Source organism: Diadema antillarum, unplaced genomic scaffold (assembly GCF_040938485.1).
Source record: "Diadema antillarum isolate AM-2024a unplaced genomic scaffold, OU_Dant_1.0 seq00001101_RagTag, whole genome shotgun sequence".
Lineage (NCBI taxonomy): Eukaryota > Metazoa > Echinodermata > Echinoidea > Diadematoida > Diadematidae > Diadema > Diadema antillarum.
Window position 1 is genome coordinate 109,442 of NW_027271918.1, and position 12,324 is coordinate 121,765.

Below are 12,324 nucleotides of genomic sequence, written 5' to 3' on the forward strand. Positions count from 1 at the left end.
ATTTATTTCTCTCGTATAAATGAATGTACAAGTATGTACACAACATCGGCTCAAACAGCCATGTATAAATAATAACATACAATGATAAAAGAAGCACGACCTATCAACCGAGGTAAAAACTCAATAAAACAATCAAAGACTTCTCTTAACAAGATTGGCTTTCAAGTACAAACTAAAAACAACCAAACAAAATGAGCTATAACTTCACCATATCAACTCAATGCACGGTACAACTGCAGAACTGACTGCTGTCTTCACAAAACTGATACTCAGAAACATGAAACTTAAAGATTTACAGAGTCAGATATAAATAAAATAAGCATAGAGTAGCCACTGATCAAGGGTCTAAATCATGATAGAACCAAAATAAAAAGAGACAAGTTACAATGAAATGAATGAACAAAGTTATCAGAGTTTCATTTTCCCGGTATCAACAATAAGTATTGCTAGTATGGTCATGATCTCTGCATTCATGTAAAAGTTTGTCTTTGAATTAAAAAGATTTCAGCTCATGATTCCGTAACTCTTTTGTAAAAAATACACTATATACTTTGAATATCAAATCTATTCATAGACTAAATGATACATAATCGTGTTTCACTATTACGTAAATCGTCAGTTAGTGATTTACTGTTGTCAAGATATACGCAAAAAAAAAATCTCATATTTTGCATGATTTGACTCGTGGTAGAAATTAACGTGCTAATTATAATCATAATCAATTAATAGAGTTTGTCAGGTTTACATGATAAGATGTCACAACACAATTGCGTTTACGTTTCATGATTTAAAGCTATAACCACGGATTTTTCCTCGCGACAATGTCGCAGTGAACCAGTTGTCCCTTTCAATCAAGGCATATAACAAGGATGAACCATGGCATTACTATCTTTGCCATGTCCCCATAAATGTACATGTAACCATGACAACAATTTCAACAGGAGGATCGATCCCATATCGGGCAAAGAGCACACTGACAATAAATCACTGATCTACTTTCCTTTACTATTTTTTTTTCTCTATTCAAGATGAAGACTCGATTCTAATAAAATCGGAATACGAAACCCTGCCATTTCACTGGATACGCTTCTGCATGTGAGGAGACTTCTCCATCAGGAATAACAACTTAACATTTTAAAAGATAATCAAACCATATCGTAAGAAATCAAAAACTCATCATCGAACACGGAGAAATAATTGCTCATCATCGGTGTCGTTTGACATGCAAATATCTCTGGCGCCGTCCTAATGCCGGACCGGCGGCCGTCAAATTAGATATGGAAATGAAAGAATTACACAGGAGCAAGGAGAAAGGGAACGTTAATTCAAAGTCCGTACAACCCACGTAATTTCCAATCAAAATGGGGGTACGCGTCCAACAATAAAGAAGCAAAATGTCATAACCAAATGAACATTGAAAGGAATGCCAGTGCACGCGCGGCATGCTCCGACGAAATGAAGGGATCTGTTCCCTTGTATAAACTTAAACAACGATGAAATTAGGAAGTACATGATTTCTGCTCTTATCAATGCTAATCCCCAAAACAAAACAAAAGAAAAGTGCACGGAAACGTCTGCGGTGCGGATTCGTAGAAACGATCGCGACTTCATGTACACAACAGCAATGTAATCATTTCGTGTAAGAATGTCATCTTGGATCTGTCTGCGGACAATATGGGAGACCAACTCATCAGCAAGTACACTAATCCCTCCCGTCTCCTAAAAGCGCTTCTTCTAAGTCTTCCAATTTGATATAACGGCTGAGGTAATTTTCTTCCGCAGCGATGACTCAAATCATGCAAGTCATTATTTTCACCTCTACAACCAGTCACAAAAGTGACTGCAGTATCAATAAAGACCCAGTTATCATGGGTATCAGTGACTTCTTTTTGTTCCCGCAAGAATTAAATTATCGTGTATTGCTGCATAAAATACTACTGTCAAGTTAGACGCAACTTCATAGACATTACTTTTTTAAGGTAAATAAGAGAACACATCGTTGTTTGTTTGCTAATGAACTCTACTCACGGCAGGATTTTATTTTATTCTTTGTACATATTCTCTTCTAGTGCTGTATCGATTTATTCATATCTTCGATTTTGTTGCGTTTTCTACAGACCATGGGATGAAATTTATTGAAAAGGGATGTCATTGAGCATCTCGACGCGAAAACTAGGTTGCCGTATTACATCACTAGAGGACTTATGATATCTTTATCAATACGTCAAGTTGAATGCGCAGTTGTCAAAGAAATGTCGGTATCTCAGTGAAAACTTCGCTCTTTCGCAAATAATAGAAAAAATAATTGTATCAAGAAAAGGACAAGGACATTTCATTCGTGATTGAACTGCAACAACGCTTAATCGAGGAAATCAATCAAGCACTGACAGCGCTATCCACTTGAATGGAACATCGAGACATAAGCAATGCCTCTAAGAGGTAGAATATTATGGATGATTTTTTTTTCTGTCTCCTCATCGCAATGCTCTAGGGGTCTTTTCGGCGTTTCACGGTTTCAAGTATATTCCTGGGCACTAATATCCAAGGTTCTTCGACATTTTATCTCCTTCTCAATGAAATACTGAGCGTTCCGTCACGACATCATTTGATGACTTTATTTCAATTTCCAAGTTAGGAAAAGAATGATTGTTATGACTCCCATTTTCTAACCAAAATAAAAAAACATGACTGCAGCTGCAATGGGTAAACCGTGTGGTATAATTGTTCATTCCAGTTAATTATAAAAACAGTTTTTATATATGTAGGTTGTTTTGTTTTCGCATTTTTCTTTTCTGAACCGAATTTGAAATCCGAGTGATTTATCCAGTTTCAACAGTAAATAAATTGACCCAAAATTGAATGCTCAAGTGTTCATTCGACATTCGAAGACATTGATTACAAAGCTGACTTTGTAATTCTTAGAACTGTCAGGATGCATATAGCTGAATATAAGTTAGCACATTATAGCAAAAGGATATCCGGGATCAAATCATAGTAACGCAGTAAAAGATGATGGTGGCAGATGGATTTATCTCATTTTCCCTTTCTTATTCAGTGGTGACGTGTAAGATCGGGCGTGGTCGGATTATGATGCAGTAGCTGAGCTACCATCAGAGTAGCGCACGAAAAATTAAGCGTGACTTGAGGCGTGGTCAAAGGAAATTGATCTAAATTGTTTAGAACGTTACAAAGCGTTCGTGCAAGGGACCACATAACACTATGCATTGTTGCCAAGAACTTGGGACAATCCGCATCCGTTTCTGATTCCACGGGATGAACAGTAATCCCATAGGCACGAAAGGCTGGACAATACATTGGCAGGGTATGAGACTGGGAATATTGTTCTACTGACCTGAACAAGAGTGATCTTGTATTGGTATTTCCGTTGGAACGGAGCTGAACTGTAAAAGATTAGCGCTGTACCTTCCCAATCATAGCCAAGCTGTTGGCACAAATGGCCTTGAGAAAAACTCCTAGGTAAAACATTCTATTTGACGAAATTTAAATGCAATTTAACAAGACTCTGAGTGTTACAAACTGCAGTGTAGTCATGTGGTTTCCGCCTTTCTGAAACAATGGATCCCCTTTTGAATACATTGAGAATACTACGCGAAGTATTGATTGTTCGCGAAATCCGTTTTTCTCGTCTGAATGCATACATACCTATCTTTCAAAGTGTTCGTATATATAGTAGTGCCGCAGAATCGACATACGTAATTTACCCGTCTTATTTACAAACGAGAACAAGGAACTTTGAAGATAAGAATATATTGCTCAACAAAACATCTCAAATCACAGATCGCATTACTCCCATGCCACGTGATTGGTCAAAACAAGATCACGTGATATGAAAGTTTCTGCGGAAAGAAAAGATTCAGAGCAAAGCGAAATTATCTCACACACAGTTTCCTCCACTCTATACAAATTGTATGGTACACAGTTATATCGATGATAAATACTAATAATACATTTTATACACAATGAGTCGAATATCGTATGGAGTTATACAGGTCACCAAACTCGTCGTAGAGTGAAGCGTTAGTTGCTATGTAATATTATTTCATTTCAAATGGTTTACTTTGTCGAAGGTTCCGAAAAATTACCTTCAACACCCATTTACACTGTATATTTTGTCATGATTATGATGGCTTTACTTAGTGTAAGTGATACAAAATTTACAAGGAGAAACATTCACACATTGACGTCTCTACGAGGTTTTCCATGTTTTGGTGACAAGAAGGCTAAGATTAGATTGCGCTTCCTCATCATACATCATCATAAGTTATAATAATACCTCCAAATGCACTTTTATGATAATGCCACAAGTCTCTTAAATTGTCCTCTTCTTTTTCTTGAACTAAACATATTGCAAGATCAATTTGGAAGACCTGCATTTAATATTTTTCTGATCTACTTCTCTCTGGTTTTTTTTTTCCTGTTGCTGTTCAATTTCAACAAAAGTTAGAATGAACGAGTTTCCAGATACCACGTTCTCGTTCCTTTGATAAGCGGCACATTTGAATGAAATATCACGGGGGCGCGGCGACGCTGTCGCCCGGAGAGATTGCCAGAGCGGCGTTGTCCCAAAGAGTTGGTATTAGGCAGCACAACACTGAAATGGTTTTCCTTTCCAATTAGTGATGTCTGACTCTTCCGACTCTCCGACAAAGGACTGGCGCCCGTTCTCTATCATCCCACGATTGTATTCTTCATTATGGTCCGGTTATATTTCTCATCATCTCGTGCGCGTTTGTCTCGTAATGTTCAGCCTTTCTATTGATTGCGGGGCGATCATAATACAGTTAACTGGCTGGCATAGAAATCGGCTTGTTGCGTACGCGAAATCTCCGTAGTGTCCCTATACGCCGTTCCTTTCAATTTGGTGGAAGGTCTGCCTAAGGGTCCTTGCCACCTGTCTCCCCGAATGACGAGTTCGTGGATCTTCTCTCCAGATTCTGCCGAGAGATACTCGAGAAAGTCCCCGTTCTTGCTCGGAATCGGCCGGGTCTTTTCGGCGTTGACGATTAATATTCTCTCGCGGGGTCCCGACCCGTCCACGACCCTGGCGTCGGTCACGTCCTCGACGTCTGCAACCTCCTTGCTGGTGGCGCCCTTGCGTTTCTTGACAGCCTGGCAGACGTGAAGGCGTCGTTCCGTCGAGGGGCTTCGTTTGCAGGAGAGGCCGTCCTGGCATTCACAGCGCTGAAACATGTCGGTGAGCCTGTCGCGCTTCTTGGTGCACACGTCTCCCTCCTCCAACATCGGCTTACAAATCCTGGACCAGAGATGCTGGGCACAGCACAGTCCGGTGTCGCACTCCTCAGAAGAGCCGCACGACTCTCCACGATGACCTGTATCCGGGTGGAGAACAGAGATGGAAAAAAAAATCTGGTTAATGTAGTCTGAAGTGTCAATACAAGTCCTTGACTTTGTTATATCTGACAGTAAGTTTGATGATATTCAAAGACCGGTAAAAAGCCATTAAAATCGAATTTTTGGCTCGAACATGTAGTTGCCTAAATACTGAATCAATAGTGATTGCATATGGGGGTAAAACAAACAACTTTTATTCTTGGTGTGTGCGTTTTTTGCTTTGTTTTTTTTTTTCAAGAGAAGTCGACGTATCATATTAAGTGATTTATTGGCATTGGAACAGCCACAATATTCTTGTCGTATGTCATGTTTTGCTGATCTTTTATCATTCATCGTCTCGCCCATATTATGTCACAGGCTTCCCACAAGCCCTCTTATGTGTTTATCTTTTTAACATTTTGTTCTTTTTTTCGGGGGGGGGGGGTAGGGATTCAAAACTTACAGCGAAGTTGAATGAATCTTGATGAATCAAATCTTAGCGTGTGTTTTCTTTTTAGTCCTTGCAAAATATGATTAACGCTCAAGGCATTTTGAGTTTTGAGTACATTGCTGCATGAAACTCAATCATAAATCTTTGTATCGCGTATTGTGTCATCGTGTCACTGACAAATTTGGCATTTGTATTTGTGCTCGGCAAGTGTATGCCGTTAAGTTGTCTTTGCTCCTTTAATGTACCTTCATTTCAGAAATATGAAATGAGATGAGATGAAATGAAATGAAATAAAGTATTAGAGGAAACAAGCTGACGGCAACGCATATCTTATCTCATTAAAGAGATGGTAAAGCTTAAGTTTTCTAACTTTTTCAACGAGATAATGAGAAACCGCTTATGATATATGAAAGCGCATGTAATTCAAAAGAGCAATTCAATGTTTACTTGAGAAAAATTGGTTGTGAAATGGCAGAGATATCCAAAACAAAGTGATCCCAACAAAAGGTGGGACCCATCTTTCATTAGGATCGCTTTGTTTTACTTTGTTTTTGGATACCGCCGCCATTTCAAAACCGATTTTCATCAAATACACTTTAAACTCCTCTTAGAATGGTATGATTTGTAACATTTCATAGGTCGTTTCTTAGTATCTCGCAAAAAGTTCAAAGCTCGATCCTCATCTCCACCAATACTACACAATCCCTTCAACGCTACAACACTACTCACGCTTTCTGAAATTGTCCTTGGTGTTTTGACTGATGCTCTCTTCCTCCTCATCCACCGACTCAAAGTTCTGCACAGCTCTGTTGTACTCTTCGTCAAACCGAAACTGATGAGGGATGCATCGGCCGTCCTCACAAGTGTTGCCACGGCAACACATCTGGTCTCTGTGACAACGACGGTGCGACTTTCTGCACTGAAGACATGACTTGTGTCCCTCGCCGCCATGGCAGTAAAACTTGTTGGGACACTCGTTGTCTGTTTCGCACAAGACCTAGGAGCAAGTAAAAAAAAAAAATATGACAATAATTACTTGCAAATTGTTTTTTTTTTTCTTAGTTAGAAAACAGTTCGTCTTTTCTCAACGTTCCTGTACTCCGATACGTTTGCTCATATTACATTTCACGTCTGCGATAAAAATATCACTTCTATTATGATCTATCGGTGTGTAATACGATAGATTGACAAAGATGTAACGTGTGCTAAGATGCGTTGACCTACTGCTCAGTCGTAATTGATATCTGTAGTTCATTCCCCTCCCCTCCCCACCCCTCCAAGTTATAATAATTTTTAGACGACGGGTTAAGTATCCGGAAGCCATAATTCCTCTTGCTGTCATATTTTACTACAATCTTGAACTTAAATCAAAAGACAAAAAGGAGGCGAAATGTGTGTTTGGATCGTCTCTTGTCCATAAAACAAGCACATAAAATGCTCGATTTATAGGCCGTATCCTGACTTGCGAAGGAAGACCGTAAATCTACGCGCATCCCATAGGAGCAGGCCAAGAAGACTTGTATTCCGAGGCGCATCGACACCGTAACCCGGTGCTTGGAAGGAAGACTTGAATGCGAAGACATTTGTGTTTAAATCACAATGGTTTTTTACTAAGAACTGGCAAGACGCCGAGCAACAGCTTAGCTTTGATTTCTTTGCAATAAACAAAAACACAAAGAAAATATCTCATTTCACTCTCAGCAATCGTTCCTAATTCTTCCATTTATTAAAACAGTTTTCAGCTACCAACGACTAAAATAACTTTCAGGTTAACTGCTTTAGCTCTTTCCGCTGTATATGGTTCAGCCTACTCCAATCTGCTTCCAGAACGACTTTGGTCTATATCCTTTCATTTCACGAAGCAAGGTATGAATCATCGTATAAAGGGATGGTACTGGCAATAATTCAAGTCAGCATCGTCTGATGAGAAGCACGTTTACTTGATTAAGAAATTCTGATCACTTTCACTGCGTATATGAAATGACGATAAAAAGTGATATCTAATCGGAATATGTTTTTCTTTATTTCAGTGGAAGTCAGGAGCCGCATTCTCATCCATAAAGATGGCAAAGACAGAAAAATCGCTTGACACGATCAGTGACTTCCTCCTTTTCAGTGGGCGAGACCAAAATTTGTGTTCCGTCAAAGTTCATTCATAAACAACTAACGATATGTTTGGATGTCTTGTTTACATCTGTGATAGGTCGGAAGTAAACAAACCACACACACGGATCAGACTACCGACTGTGTGGCGGGAATCGGCGAAGAAGGATCGACTTTCAAACATAATAGTAGAGGAATAACCCGCCATTAAAGGAGCACACGGCAAGAATACGATTGCCGTCCTGACTAGACACTATCAGACTACCACGATAACTCAAAAGCACACAAACACGAACCAGGGTCAAGATCGCGATGTGTTTATATCAATGTAAGCCAAATATGCAGGAGGTATAATAACCTTAATCCTCCACACAAATAGTAGGGTCAGCGTCAATTCAATCGCTTGCTTAATGTACGGCTTCAATAGAAAGGTGCTAAATCAGACGCATGCAGTGGTGACGACTTCTGAATGAAATAAAAATGACTTCAGAACACGGCCGATCTCGGCGTGATATGCTTTCGTTGTATACACACGGTTCCTTCTGTTCTCTCGCGGAGATACATAGATATGGTCCAACGTTTGGTTTTAGATCGTTTCATCTTTTCAAGAGGTGACATGACAAATGATGCTCATCATCATCACCATAATCATCATAAATATACACCAATCTTTGGAAGAAATATAGCGAGGACGACGCTACTGTTTGGAAAGATTGATCACGGCAATATTTCTCACGACGAAATCAATCTTTAAGCAACGACAAGAAAACGGCGTTTCGTCAAAAAGCTCCACGTGACCGGGTTAATGGTAGGAACCAAGGTGAAAGATAATGACTGTCAATTGAGCACCCGGAGGTCAAAGGGATGAGGAGATTGGTGGTGATAATTGGGGGAGAAGGGCGTCAAGGGTGGTTGAAATTGGAGCACGAGAATGAGGAGGGGAAAGTGATGCGAGAGGTCAATGCGGGACAACTTTTACTCTTTTGGCGGCGCGCTTCACTCGCGTAAGGTCCGTGAACCCTGTTTGATGTGAGCCGACTTAGATCGCATCTTGTGTTTATGGGGGTTTGGGTACACGGTGGGCGGAACCACGCACCCCACTTTATTTTTATCCAGAGAGAAAAATGCAAGGGGAAGTTGAACAACGTGACGGTATTATAAGAAAGTCGTAATGTACATGAACCTCATTGAAAGGAAACGTTAAAAATGATTTGCAGACTCTGTTAAAGGAAAGGGAGAGGAAGGACTGATTACATCGTAGAGAATACACAGCTATATTAAAGAGGGCAAGAAAATGTATTTTAAAGTCGACTGACACAAAGCGAGAAAAAAACATAACTTTGAAAAGTCAGAAGACGAAAACATAATTGGTATAAGGCGTTTGTCACTCACTATCGTGACGGCACCGTTCGATTAAAGAGATTTTGTTCTCAGTTTTCATGACGCACATATCCAAGTCTTATCGTGGAGAAGGAATGATTATGGGGGTTATGACTTTTCAACAAACAAAGAAACAAACAATACAAAAACTTGTGCATCCCAGCTGACCGTAGAATAGCACCTATATACTAATGTGTCATTAGAAGAGTCAAACAAAATTACGCACTTTGGAAAAACGACAAGCTTTACGCAGGCCCTTAAACTCAAATTCATGTTTTCCTCAATAATTCACGTAGAATACCAATAAACAGCCTCAACTACACTGTAAATGGCCCGAACTTCGTTACCCAAATTTATCTCCCCTCATTGCGTTTTCTCTTTTATGAAATATCCCTGAACGCCAACTTTTCGAATTGCGAATAAAAAAATAAAAAGAAAGAAAAAAGTCAGGCAGTAAGTCCCTCCCTCCGTTTCCATGGTAATGGCGAAGGCGGTTGCATGGATGCAAACACGATTCAGCTCCACCAATGCAATGTAAACAGGAAGAGAATGTGTATATTTTGCCCCTTGGTATTTGCAATGACAACAAACGATTTTTAGGAAGTGCAATGAGAGAACACACCTCAATATTGTCAACTACATGTTTGATCCCATTTTGGGAAAAGTCATGATGATCATCATCCCATTTACACACTTCATATATGAAATGATTATCATCACTTTCATCTTTAGACTAATTCTTCGTCAAGATCTTTGCAGATTCTTTACGAGCACTATCAATTTCTTGGAGGTCCCATGCATCATACATTTACACTGATATCGAAACGAATCGCGTTACAAATGCCCTCTGAATGTCCTCTTTCGTTGTATATGCTAAAAGCATCATTCAGTTGTCATAAGCTATATATGGACAATAATTTGAAGTAAGTTTGACATTTTGCACTACGAATAAATTTCAGCAAACACATTCCTTGCAATTCATTTAATTGTAACATCTTTGAGTGTAATCAAGGCCCAAGGTTTGTTTTTATTTTATTTTATGTTAATGTATATTTGTTTTGACAACATTTTTAATAAATGGGAAAAAATGATACATAATGAAAATGGCAGTCATGTTATCAAATTTGCGTCATTACGAAAGACACTTAACGTTCGTCCTACTTCATCATCATTACAACAAAAAGTCACATCATTCTTCGTCACTACTAGTTCACACCGTTAACTCGGAGGAACTTTGTATGAATGCCCCCGACACTGCATTGAATGCATGCCGCTGTACCAACACTCCCGCAGTTCTCAGGTCACGGGTCATACTCTCTAACAACCCCCACCCCAACCCCGACGAAATTACATATTCAATATCTTAAGGGGAGTTGGGATAAATAATGATAAGGATATAAGGGATGTCGTAGGAATAACACAAACCGAGAAACCAAATCCTTCTCAAGAAGAGGACAAGCTTTCCCTTGTCCTCACTTATACCGGTTTACCATCAACTTCATGATGCGGACCTCTATTTACATTCGGATCTACGTAAGCCTTTTCGGTAAATCTCGTCTAAACTATCTGTGTTCATTGTCATTGTTTTGCTGAAAGAGATTGCAAATACGGCTTATTTGATCGGTTTCCTCGTAGTTATTCTTTGGCCGAGGGATATATCGCACTTTCCATAATCGTCGGCGAATTCTCACCGGGGCCGGGATGAGCAGAAGAGTGTTTCTGGAAGCAGGGAGGGGTAAGATTCCTCCTGATTCCACCCGCCCCCACCTCCTTTCTGCAGATGGAGTTTTCGGTCGATGTCCATTACCTCTGTTGTATCAAATCTGTCGCCCTTTTGTTGGACAATTTTCTCTACCTTTGGGGGAATCAGCACACTTTGAAGTCATTACTATCAAAGATCGAAAGTAGTTAGAAAACCAGCGACATGGCTGTCTTGGGAATCGGCTTGTGGGTGTTGTACACAGAATCACGTCTCTTTTTCTGAATGAAGTCATTATTATCATTATTATTGCCACCACAATACCCCCGTAATGGGCTTCTGAGCACAAATCTGTCTTGGGAATGGGGTGGAGGTGGAGTACATGTGTCTTGGCTTCGCATGCGGTCGGGATTTCAACCGCACTTATGCACGGAAACAGTGTGGGTTCTTTAGCTTATTTAAAGTTATACCCCTGCTTCTTCATGACAATACAAGAGTAATACAGGATATTACCTTATGTACGACGATAACTGACTTATTATTTGTACTGTCAATAATAGGGAAAGAATTTACGCATGTTTGCATTTTCAAATAAACAAGTCGTTAATACTGAAAAGGCAGTGAGTGCCAAATAATTTGCAGCATTTTAGCCTCATAAATCACAAAGGTAAAAAGGCTTAAGTATAATGAGCTAGATGCAGGGACGGTGGTGAACACACTGACTAAAAGACGCGTCTTTGCAGCATACCTTGCAACAACATTTAGTGTTGGAGTAATGTTTTCTTAAAATCGTTTGCCATAAAGTAGTCATTTAGATGAACAATATCGCTACATTTTGACTACAGACAATCTTACTTATTGTACCGTGCCTTTTCAAAACCACGACAAGTTCAAGTAACATTTCGGAATTCAGCTCAACCGCCAAGGTTTAAGCTCTCAAGCACTGTAATCTGCAGACAACACACAACTTGCATCACTAAATGGACGGGGAAATCGCCCGGAGTCCACGTGTCAAGTTAATTTGATATCGCTCCACAAACTGACAAGCTTTAAATCGATTTGGACGCGGTCCCTGAGCGTCGACATCGTGTTGGCGGACGTCGAGTCGGCGGAGGGACAATTTGCCGAGATAATGGCTGGCTAAATGGCTACCCTGCTGGGACCAATCCTGGGGGAACTATTAGCAGACGTGGCGGGCAATTTCTCGGCAATTAGCCCGGTAAACCACTCCGATTATCCAAGCTGCTCTTGAGTTTTGATATGTATATGTACATGATGTATGATTGTATGCACGTATACATATGCATAACTGTGCACACGTATACACGTTTATATTCTA

At 39.9% G+C, this 12,324-nt stretch overlaps 1 protein-coding gene across 1 annotated transcript in view; it reads right to left on the bottom strand.

Annotated features, from left to right (window-relative positions):
* Positions 1 to 4,657: 4,657 nt before the first annotated feature.
* LOC139743662 (dickkopf-related protein 2-like) overlaps positions 4,658 to 12,324 on the bottom strand; it is a 36,976-nt gene continuing 29,309 nt past the window's right edge. The window contains exons 2-3 of the mRNA XM_071654124.1: positions 6,533 to 6,800; positions 4,658 to 5,351 (exon numbers count right to left, since the gene is read on the bottom strand). Coding sequence (XP_071510225.1) covers positions 4,792 to 5,351; positions 6,533 to 6,800 — 828 coding nt within the window. The 3' untranslated portion in view covers positions 4,658 to 4,791. The remainder of the gene's footprint in view (positions 5,352 to 6,532; positions 6,801 to 12,324) is intronic.